Source organism: Homalodisca vitripennis, unplaced genomic scaffold (assembly GCF_021130785.1).
Source record: "Homalodisca vitripennis isolate AUS2020 unplaced genomic scaffold, UT_GWSS_2.1 ScUCBcl_322;HRSCAF=2063, whole genome shotgun sequence".
NCBI lineage: Eukaryota > Metazoa > Arthropoda > Insecta > Hemiptera > Cicadellidae > Homalodisca > Homalodisca vitripennis.
Window position 1 is genome coordinate 143449 of NW_025776449.1, and position 12756 is coordinate 156204.

A 12756-nucleotide genomic window follows, 5' to 3' on the forward strand; every position below is an offset into this window, starting at 1 on the left:
ATTAGGAATTTTATATAGATGTACTTCTTCATTATTTATCCAAATTTCGGTAAGAACTATTATTTTGGAAAAATATGTTAAAACAGAAAGTTCAGAAAGAAATATTTCAAAATCTGCCCTCATGCTTCTAATATTTTGATGCACAACTGCTATAGCATTATTTTGACTAATAATTTCAATACTTTTATAACAACTCATACAAAAAAGAAAAAAAAAAAACAAAATATCAACAAATAATAATATACGTATTTAGTAGTTTAATAGTCATATTCAATAGTTTATAGGCTACGAAAAATGCAAGAGTCCTGTATTGTAAGTATGGACATACCTTCAAATTTATTAAAAGAAACAATAATCTTCCAAAACTTTGCCAAGGTCAGCGAGGCTTTTTATTAATACTACCGGTCCATTACCGACTTTTCTTAGAAAAATGTTTCCTCTCCGCACCCACAACCACTTGTAGCCTTGTTTTCTCTTCTCATCCCTTGCCATAGCTAGCAGCTTCCTTCTCATTGGGGCTAATGACTCGTTCAGATAAACAGGACTGTCCGTTGGCAAGTTCAGATGCCTTGTAGAAAGATCCTTCTTAACTATTTTTTTTGGAAATAATGTATCCGCATCCATTCTTCTCACAAACTTGACTATAATTCCAGGAGGATCCTTGGAATTAGGTTTCTTTCCTAGAGTGTTGCATGCGACAATCATGGTATCCTGAATATTAAATCCAGAGGCACTACCCACATCCTTTACTGCTTGCACCACATCATTATCCTTAACTGGCACACCGTGGATTTCAACACAATTTCTTCTAGAATACTGGTCAGTCTCATCCAACTTGTCATCTAACACTTGAATTCTATCTTTCAATATTTTATTCTCTATTGAGAGTTGATCAATCTTCTCCATGTATTCTGTAATTTTTGTAGTCTGCTCTTTAAGTAACAAGGTATTCTCGTTTAGCTTATCATTTAATACTTCATATGAAGTGTTGAAATCTTTAACTGATGATTTATGCTTACTTGTAAGTTCTTGTATAGCTTTCAAGATATCATTAAGCGTCAACTTACCATCACTGGCCTCATCCTCAAATGAAATACTGCGCCGTCGTGCCTCATTACATGGATCGCATCTCCATACAATTCCAGCACCAATTTGATACTCAATATCAGCTTTACTTACTTTAACTCATGACCCATGGAAGTCTTTCTCACAATCACAGCACGTTATCTTTATCTGCTTAGCAGTTATTGATCTGTTACAGACTGCACACATCGCCATTTTGAGGTTATGATGAAGTAAGCACCACTTATATATTTACTTTTCTCAAATTCAAAAGAAACTGTTGCAAATTCCACTTTATATAGACACAGATATTTACTTACGTTGTAATATAAAGTCAAAAGTAGACATTAGTTTGTTATTTTACTATTTGTAAAGGGTTTAATAGGGAGCTCTAAAAGAATACGTACATACTGTTCAGCCAATGCCATCTCGATTGTACTGGATAAGTGTAAAAAACGTTTATTCCTTAACTTTTCCAATATCTCTTAAGGGTTTTGTAGTGACGAACTTTTAAGTTTTTGGAAAAGGAATAGTTACTTGTTAGTTATTGTATTTTACAGCGAAGAAATAAAATTAAATAGTGTTATGTTATTATTGTCATTTACAATATTGTTTGTTGTGACATGTTTTTTTTATATTTTATAAGATTAATATCTAAGCGGGAGTAACAATTCTTAAGTCGTATGCAAGATTTCGTGCTTGTTTTTAAACAATAAAAATACCGTACTATACAGTATATTTAAGCAAAGTGGTACATATATAGTATTTACTTATAGATCGGTAGGTGGTTGTAACTTAACAGACGAGATATTTCAGGCATACTTTATTTGCAATAAAGTGATATTAATTTAGGACAATTTTAATGTCATTCTATAGTAAGCAACAAAGCTGGAGAGAATCCAAAGTAACTTAAGAACACGGTGTAAGTAATCAATCACTCAGGCGTAAGCGTGCTCAAGGTATGCACTTAATATAACCTATGTGATAAATGGTTCTAAAGCGAGCTGGAATTTGGTCACTTACTTTGTAGTTGAACTGTTACGTGGTAAATTCACCGTATAACACTATACAAAATTTTATAAAATTTATATATTTATACAAGTGTGTGTGTGTGCGTTTTTTAAGGTTAATGCTTCTTTAGTAAACATGAAGCTGTTTATTATTCTTATACAGTATGAACATATTTCAGGTAATTTACTTTAGTTATCATTTTGAATCATTTTTACAATTCAAGTATTGCTATAAATAAGGTTGTATCAACATACATACATTTATTACTAATTTATTTATTCGATGTAAGATATATTATTATAGAATAATTTTTAAACTTAGACAGTGTTGGAAGTTAGTTTTTGTATATACTCATTACACTACCTGCTCGCTTTTATATAACTGTAGGCATTTACCTTTTGCCTATAACTGTTAGTTGCCTCTCAGACATTAGTTTCTTAAGAACAAGAGATCAATTTCTGTGTTGAAGGTCACTCTAATTTGTATATTCACTATCATTACAGTACACCCTATAAAAATTTATTGACGGGATATTTTTTTACATTTTTTAAATAATGATATTTATATTTTATACTTTTTCAGACTTTGCTCTGTACATATTTGGTTCTTTGTGGTTTATTTAGTTTTTATATGGTTTACTTTGTATCTAGAACTCTTTATACTAACTAAAAATATTGAGGTAGTTGCCCGCCTTTTTACACAATATGATTTCAAACTAAATAGCAGGAACATAGCCGACAACTAATTTAATACATATTCCTGAGAATAAGTGAAGGTCACTAGAGATATTTAATTTCTTACCCGTTTTACAATAATTGGAATTTATTTTTGTGGAGCAACGTTTTGAGGTTCTGAAATCGGAATTTAAAACAAGATTTATAGCTACCAATGAAGTTCAAAAATTTCACTGCAACATACTTTAACATTATTATAAAAATCTCCAATAATATCATTGACACTTAAGTTCATTTGGAGCAGAGTGAATGAAAACGAATTATTTCGAAGTAATCTTCCATGATAAAACACATTTGATGTATTATGAAGGCGTAATATAATATGTTTAAATTGGTAGTAGATAATGTGCTTGGTACGTATCGCGTCGAATTTTAAGTGGTTGATTTTATAAAACTTATAAAAGTTCATCGGAAAACTGAACATAGCACTTTTAGGGGTAAAACTATTAAGCTCCTATGAGTAGTTGAAATGTGAAACACATTAGGATAATAAAATATAGTTGCAAACCCTAGATGAAGTATTTGTTTCTTTTTGTATTCTTTTACGTTCAACAAAAATTTAATATAATATACACGTGTCAGATGGATTAGATAAAAATCAAATCATTTTCGTGGATATCACCCACTCACCCATCATTGAAGTATGATTGCAGCCCTATAAGAACTGTATTATATATATATATATTCTTATATATATATATTCTTCACCCGGCAAGTGAGAGATCCGGGTTCGACTCCCGGCGGAGCAAGTACTTTTTGTGATTCAATGTTTATTGAAATTAAATAAGGCTATTGCCATTTATACAATTTAATGTATATATATATATATATATATATATATATATATATATATATATATATATATATTGGGTTGAGAATAGCTAACTACAAACAAAATGTTTTAACTTGTTTAAAGTGTAAATGTTCTAAATACTAGAAAACATAGACGGAAAACATTTGCAAATATTATCATTGCATCCATACCACGTTTACCTATGCATGTTTGAGTATGTTTAATAGTAAACTGGTGGAGTTATGGCTAATACATTTTTTATGTGGCCAGCATTTCATGGATTTCTGAACCACCACTAGAACTTCATATTTTTACTAAAATTCTATGCCCTCCTGATATATAAATGCCCTCAGTATTCATGAAAATATCTTTCAAACCGCACAGCTTAAAGAATATTTGATGTCAGCCCTTTTGTAAGAAACGAGCCGGTTTCCTGCCTGTAATAAATAAATAAATAAATTAAAATGCCTTTATTGCAAGCGTTTCTCAGTATAACAACTGCTTTACAGAACAACTCTTGTCATATCTTACACTATTTACAATACTGGGAAATAAAAATAAAAACTAAAACCTATAGACTAAAGAAAACACCCAAACAAGACAAATAAATTACTGTACAATCATTTTTCTTAATTTACTTTTAAAAACAGTAACAGAAGTCAGTTTAAGGTTCTGGGGGCGGTCATGGTACAACTTTGGGCCAAAGTAAGAAAAGCTCCTCCTCCCAAACTCATGCTTGACTCTGGGAAAGTGAAGCAGGTCACCATGGCGGACACTGCGTTGAGAGACCTCCTCCCGAAATTGGAGCTTCTCGATCAGGTACCGCGGCTCACCCAGCGCAAGCACCTTGTGGATCATGCCGCATGTCAGGATCCTGCATACATTTTCCATGGGGGACAAACTGACAGCATCTCGGAAGGGTGATACATGATCAAAGCGCCTCAAATTGCAAACAAATCAAACTGCAGAGTTTTGCAGTCTTTGAATCCGATCTATGTCTCCCCTAGAGATACTGTTGCCGTATGCAGGATAGCAGTAATAAAATACAGATAGAACAAGAGAACTCATAAGCCGGAGACTTCTAAATCTGTACAGACCCCTCAGCCTACCAAGGGCACGCTGGATAGCATGAGTGACATGATCAGAAAAGGGTGAGCTCACTGTCAAGCACAACTCCGAGAGTCTTGACTGACTCAGAGACAGACAGGCTCTCCCCACTGAGCCTTACTCTCACTCTTCTCTGACCAAGGGCCTGCACCAGATTGTGTGGGGCAAGATGAAGGACAATGCACTTACCTATATTGAGTTTAAGACCGTTGTTAACCGACCAAGTGTTGATGTTCACTGGGTCGGAATTTATTTTCTCAATAGCCTCATCAGTGGAGCCAGGCTCGTATGACAAGCGCAACTGACAATCATCTGCGTACAGGTGAGCTGCACAGCTTTGAACACAACTGGGGAAGTCAGACGTATATAAGTTGAACAATATAGGTCCAAGACAACTTCCTTGAGGAACACCTCGCCTTTTGACAAGTGACGTTGACGTCCCACTTCCCATCTTTGTAACCTGACTTCTGTCTCCTTGGTATGATTTCAACCACTCGATTGATTTTTGTCAAAGCCATAATAATGCATCTTAGCGTACAAAATTTCATGGTTAAGGGAATGAAATGCTTGTGAGTAGTCCAGTATCACTAGTGAACTACACATCCCTTTATCTTTCGCATAAATTAAGTCACTGAACAGACTTTTAGGGCAGTGCATGTGCTATGATTTGTTCTAAATCCTGATTGTGTTTTTGGCAATATGTTTACTTCGTTCATATACTGTGCTATTTGACGTGTTACTATCTTTTCCATAATATTTGATATTGCCGGTAAAATCGAGATGGGTCTCAGTTGTTGGACACTTTTAGGGGACGTTACTTTTGGCATGGATGAACAATACTCATTTTCCATCTCTGCGGGAACACACCGCTCATCAATTATTTGTTAATGAGATGAGTAATTGCACCCAAAGCATACGGACTCACGGCCTTAATCATTTGGATGGATATTTCATCACTACCAACAGCTCTAGATTTTATTTAATTTAGTGTTTTTTTTACATCATCTTCAGTGACAGCAGAAAAGCTAAAATCATTCATCGATTCAATTCTCTTACTAGTTCTGAAGAAATCAATTTCTTCAACTCTGGCTTCATTTCCATTCCCCATATTGACAAAATACTGATTGATGTCATCAAGCTTCAGTTGGTGTGGAATGTTTTCATTTCTGTTTTTCATAACTATATTACACTGTTTCAAACAAGTCCAAAAATATTTGGGATCCTTGTTAGTGGATAATTTCTCAGTGAAAAAATCTCTCTTTGCTCTCCACACCATCCCATTCAATTCATTGCGTGTTCTTTTATACATCTCCTAATCTTTACTGTTCCTGGTTTTCCAATATATTTTACGGAGTTTGTTTTTTAGTTTAGTCTGCTTGTTTATGACATCGTTCCTCCACGAGGCTTTCTTTTTTGTTACTCTCTTGCATACAATTGGAGCATGTGAATCAAATACACTTGCAACATGGGTAGTGATGAAGTGCTCAATATTGTCAACCCCATCAATGTGCATTGCTCTCTCCCAGTCAATCTCCGCGACCGTTTTTACAGTAAAACGTTATGTGCTGGTGAAATGTTTACGACAAATTGATATGAATATTTCAAGGTAAATTCTTAAAGTCAAAGTGGTTGTGTCCTATGACATCTACCTTGAGTTATTACATAAATATGACTTTAGTGATAGTATTGGTCCTCATCCAATACATATTTACACGGGCTATTAGTTTTTAAGCGGTCTTTAACTGTGGTCCTCACCGAACACAGTTTGTAAAATAAAACCTGTATCTCAAAATCTTTTGTATAAGAGTAACTACCAAAAGCGTTTGTCGATTAAAGTAGCATATTTCAGGTTGGTTTGTAAGGGTACCGGTTTGATTTAAGTATATATTTTTCTTTGTTTTGATAAACACTAACTGATGCATCCTCTGAAAGATAACAGTAAATTAGATAGTTTTTAATTCATTCATGTATGTGTTTAAATAATTCAAATAAAACACATTTCATTAGTAACCTCTATTTAATGTTCTTAGTCTGTTTCTACAAAAGAACTACAAGATACTATAACTTGAAAAGTCTGTTTGAGGTAACACAGCTGCTCTTGTTTCCACTATTGTCACAGAGAGTAAAATGTGGAAAGAGGTAGTAAGAGATTGAAACTCTCTAAAGTGCAATATACAAAGACGTGTTGTATACGTACAAATTGATGAAATTATAGCGTTTTAATATAGCTTATTGAAATTTTAATAAAAGTAAACCAAGACAAATAAAATATTCTGCACGTCAAGTCCCTTTAACAGATTTATTCATTCAACAAACATTTACCATCACGTGTAGACATATTTATCATAACTTAACTTTATTTTTTACTTTGTTTTAACTAAAACACATTTACTATACTTTATTTAAGACACGTCCATAAACATAATGTATAATAGAATGTGAAGGGATTTTTACAGACTAGCCCAGAAGGATTTTCGAATGGAATAGGTTGATTTAATAACCGTGAAGCCTAATTATGTCCAAGAAATATAGCAGTTCTAAGAAATTAGGATAAATTTGTTTTCAATTAAAATTTTTCAACTTGTGCGCTTTGTATTTTGTAAGGATTTTAAGAATAAGCTATTACGTTTCCTATCCTAAATTACTTGTTGCAGGAGACAGTTCTTCAGTCCTGAAATATCACATGACACGGAGTGTGACTGTGATATCACAATCAATACTGAACGCCAAGCAAATACTCCGGTTTCAATTAATCATTCTTATTTACCTGACTATTTGCTTTTGACTATTCAGCCTATTCGCCTGGTAATGGAAAAGAGATAGGTTTTCTTTTTAATGAGTAATTCTTATATTTTGATTTGGTCATTCCACATTATTAAAGATTTATTTTATATAACATTTTTAACCATAGCAGACTAATTTAAATATCTACAGCTATATAGGCTTCAATGTATATATAGTATATGTTAAAAAAATTACATCTTATTTTTACATACAAAAATATTCAATAATAGATCTTTCAAGTAATTAGTTAGTTATTATCAATTTAAAATCTTTTATGTACAAAAACTAAATTTAAGAGCTAGTAATACATATTAAAAACTTTGGTAACCCTCTTAAAAATATAAAAAGGTCCGTTAATTAAATACAAAATTAATCCAATTTAACTAAAACATAATAAAAGTGTTCACTTAAAAGTTTTGTTTCAGAATTAAAAGATTTCCACAATAGCATAAAAACGTTGGACGTATTCAATAAAATATTATGAAATATTATCTATAAATTCCATAATCCTAAAAATTTAATATAAAAACAATTAATTTTAGGACTCTAATTTTTTGCCCCATTGTTAAAATAAATATATTACTATCTAAATGGATTTATCTTTCAATAGCTATCACTTGTCTCACGACTACTTCGAATGCCAATGTTTTTTTAAGTAATATTTTGTTTCATTTGCAAAGAAAGTATATTGTTTTTCTAGGAAGTCTGTAAATAAATTATTGACACTGTTTTCCTACCAAACTAGCAACACTGTAACCATAAAAAGTATTTATATTTTGTTAATAACTTAATTATAACTTAATAAATGTAATAATTTCATTAGTCTATTATTATAATTTTTTGTAAACAAACTTCCGTCAAATAAGATTTGATGTGCGTTCTAAAATTAAGCGAGAATAAAATTATGAGCAACGTTATGCTATAAAAATGTTTGTTAAACTTGGTGAAACTCCAGCTGTTATTTTAGTAAAATCTAAGAAAGTTTATGGAGATGATATTATGACAAGAGTTAAACTTTTTATATGGTATCGAGCATTTATAGATAAATATGAATCGTTCAGGGTGGCTTTTGCTAAAGAAGACGGTTATCAAACAAACGTGATAAAAACGTTCGTAATATCATAGATTTAAAGATAACATTATAAAGCTAGAAATACCATTGGTATGTTATTTTGCATAATTAAATGTTTCACCCTGTATATTAAAAATATAATTACAATAAAAATGAAGCTATCATTATTTAATTAGTTAATGATTTTATTTGACTTTTTAATTTATCACAATAGGATATAGCTATAATCAAACTTGGAAAATAGAAACTAAAATATAATGTTTGGTTGTAATTTATTTAGGTTATAATGATAATACTTTACTTAAAATAATAACATTTTCAATAATAACTATAAGAATACAGTATTTATAAAATTGTGCATCACGCAAAAATTTTAATTTCGCCAGGGGCCCTCCCCCATAAGGAGTCAGGAAAATCTTTAATTAGAAGATAGGTCGAGATAAAAGGTTAAGGATTTTTCCTATTAAAAGCAGGAAACCGGACCTCAAAAAGTTTACCCTTTCCAAAATACAGGCGATATAAAGGTTTTACTTCAATTATGCTCACAAACAATTACTACAGTGAAATTAAAAATCCAGTACTTCCAATTACTAGACGTCGGTTTCCAAATCGTTTGAGAGTTATCATACTAACTCGTTGAAACATTGATTACAGAATTATGCTAGTGAAATGTTCAGGCTCAGATGTAGGGAGCAATCTCTTGAAATTGAAATATGTTATGTTGAACCTTCGACTCATAATTACATTTAGCTTAGTTGTGCACTGTATGCTTGTTTAGTCACTTTTTCTTTAATTCAACAAGAGATGAATTTTTGTGGCAAATGTTCTTTATGACTTATTGTTTTTGTTGTAATATTTGCATTTTATTTATTTGTGAAATAACAGATTAATTGCTACCCAAAGATGAAAAATGAGTTTTTTACTCCATTTTGCGCTTGATATTGGTTTTCTCGATAATTACGTAACTTATAATTTTTAGACCTGTTTTATTCAATTTATCAAGTCCAACGAATAAAAAAAATCTATCGCCTCTTAATATACCACTATTTAATACTTACACTATTTGATATATCAAAACTTTCGGAATGTAATATATAGATAACACGATACGTGTAGATATTGTTACTATCTATGCCAGAATAGGTGCATCTTTTTGTAATTAAAATGTGCATAATATAACGACGAAAAACTAAAGGTCTGAATATGAAAGCTTTGTGCATGTTTCTGACAAATCCAGCACTCATTACCCGGTCGGCTTGTTTGAAGCAAGTTATTTTCGACGTTTTTGAGGCGATTCTTTGTCTGTTTCCCTTTGTTAGTGTTGCTGTTTTATATTATTAGAGTCCCACTGTTTTCTTTGGTCTAACACGGTTTTTTGAGATGTATTTTTGAGCTTTTTAGAAGTAGATTGAGTAGTAAATTTAAAATACAATAATTAAATAACGCTATTGCCATTTATAACTAACTCCGAAGGAATATTTGTATTGCAGCATAATTTTTATATCCATAATATAGCAGTTGTACAGTGTGTTTGAAAATTACCAGAAATAGTTATTAATAATTTCGACCACATAATCTTACAACTAAAAAGATATAGTTTCTTTTTTATAACTGTAATAAAATCTAACTGTTCTCTAAATCTGTTCAAAATAGTAGTATAAGAAGCCGGGGATGGTATTATTACAATATACTTTAACTTGGGAGTAAAATTGAATCATTGTAATGTGGGTCTATGTAGAAAAATACAGTTTAAAGAATAAAAAATGACAATACGTATAATTTGATAAATATATGTTTTGTGATTGACTTGCGGTTTAAAGTAGTTTGTTTTAATAACGTAAGTATGTATTTTGATTCCTCCCTTATATTTCTTATTAATATATTGTTCATAGAGTATACAATTATTAATTTTACTGTTTAGTTTTCTTACTAAATTAAATTTATGATATTATGATTAAGTATTTTTAATTGCAGTTTTGTATAAATGTATTGTAAGTTTATCTTCCATACAAGGAATTTCAGTAATTTTCATGATTGACTTATATACAATAAAATATATGTCTAGTTATAGGATTGGGATAACGTAATAAATAAATAGCCTATCTTAAATGCTATAATTTAAACAACAAATTGAATTGTTTTTATTGTTGTAAACCCTGTGATTATGATCAGTGAAAATGTAAAGTACACTAAAAGGTTAGAACTCGTCACTGGTGCAATATGTAATTATACTTCCAAAAAGCGATTCAAGTTCGCTGTATTCAATTTACATCTTTTATATTAACATAGCAAAAACTACCAATAATGCTACTATTGTGATTATTATTTCAAGATTTCTCAGTTCAATACATATAGATTAACAAAATTCTATTCAATTACATATACACTTTATATTTGTATAGAAACGTACAACATATATTTGTGTGTTTAACTTATAGTTTATACTTTAACAACATATTCATCATAAATAACATTCCAATATATGTGTCGTCATACCCGTACAATGCAACAGATAGCTTCAACACACATCCAATCTCTGGGGAGGTGTCGCATGTTACAGGCAACTCCATACAACGTAACACGGCACATGTGTATCTCTGGACTGCTGAGATTTGTGTTGTTATTTCAGTTTGAAATTTCACCATTTCTGTGTTGATTGACATTTCAGTTTGAATAATAATTACTTATCACGCAAAGGGATGAGTTTTATAAATTTATAAATTGTACAGTTACGTATAACATCAATGAAATTATCCCTGTATTACGATAGTCGGATCTCTATCGGTAAATGTCTTGCATTCCCTCTACCACTCTTAAAAAATTTAATTATGACATAGTAAAGCTTTGATATTAATCAAGTTTGAAATCGCAAAAATATCGGAATATTTTGGGTTACTATTATAATGATATTAAATGTAACGTGCTTTTGTTGGTAAGTAGAATAGAATTAAAATATATTACGCACATAAATAGAGAAAGATTTGAAATAATAAAAATGCCTTTGAGCTGAGAAGCTAACGTACGCAACCAATTTCTTTCTTGCAATAACTTGAAGAATGTTTTGTAAAATTTAAATTCTTGGTAAATCAAGCTGTTAGAACTCAAAATATGAAAATACCCATATATCAAATAGTTAAACATTTGAAACTATCATATTTTTAATTAGGGAGATAAGTAAACGTTATATTAGATTTAAGTTAAACCAATTAAATCTGATAAAAAGCATTATCATATTTAAGCATTTTAATTTTCTCTCATTATTTATATATTTAGTTATCAGTAGATATGAATATGGCGGTTCTGGCGCACTTTTGGGACAGTCAGAAAATCAATGTAAAATACTGTCCATTGAACAATAAACAAATCTAAGAAATCTAACAGGAAAGCACGAATGTTAAATAACCGAATCTTTAGCTGTTTTACTGTTCAATGTTTGCTTCTACATTTATAAGCTGTTTTAATGAAAAAATCCAGAAATCTTAATAAAAAATCTTTATTCTACAAAGTTTAACTGTAACACAGTCTTTATCTTTAATAGTCTTTTTTCCAGTAACAATCAAGTGTAATTTTTCATTTTTGTTTAATTCTTTAATCTTTTTCTCATCCAAAACAGTCAAAAATCTGTTCGGTAAGTGTACTTTACAATCTTCCAACTCGGCAATTATTGTAAACCCGAATTTATCTTTCATTTTCTCCAAATTCAAGATTCTATGTTTCTTATTTTCTTCCAATTCATTTAACTTCTTATACTCTTTAAACTTACATTCTCCAATATCATTTAACTCTTTCAAGAACTCCATTTAAATAGAAAAAATTCAAAGACGGAAAAAATGAAATTTGCTAACATTCACTCGAGAAGTCGAGGGAATTGCCAACATCTTCATTGTTTGACGAGGTTCTTCATTTACTTTCTCCAAATGTACTATAAAATCATCGAGGATTTCTGGCTTAAAATCGTAGACAAATTCAACATCCAGATAATGAAAAAATACAGGTAATATCTTTTCATAATAAACGTGTGTATCGATACCTACAAACCTAATGTATTGTTCCGAGTTAGTGAAAAATACAGGAGGCCTCGGAAGCGTGCCCCTCCCCAAAACTCGGAGCAAATCATAAAAAAAAAAATAATCACATGCCACTAGTGGGAAGAGACAAAAACGAGACAAGATTTCGAGTACAAGAAATATAAT

General features: G+C 30.9%; 1 protein-coding gene across 1 annotated transcript; it reads right to left on the reverse strand.

The window, feature by feature from the left end:
• Positions 1-339: 339 nt before the first annotated feature.
• On the reverse strand, positions 340-906 carry LOC124370583. Its single transcript, XM_046828877.1, has one exon. It carries the CDS (start codon positions 904-906, stop codon positions 340-342), a length of 567 nt encoding a protein of 188 aa, XP_046684833.1.
• Between the last annotated feature and the right edge of the window lie 11850 nt (positions 907-12756).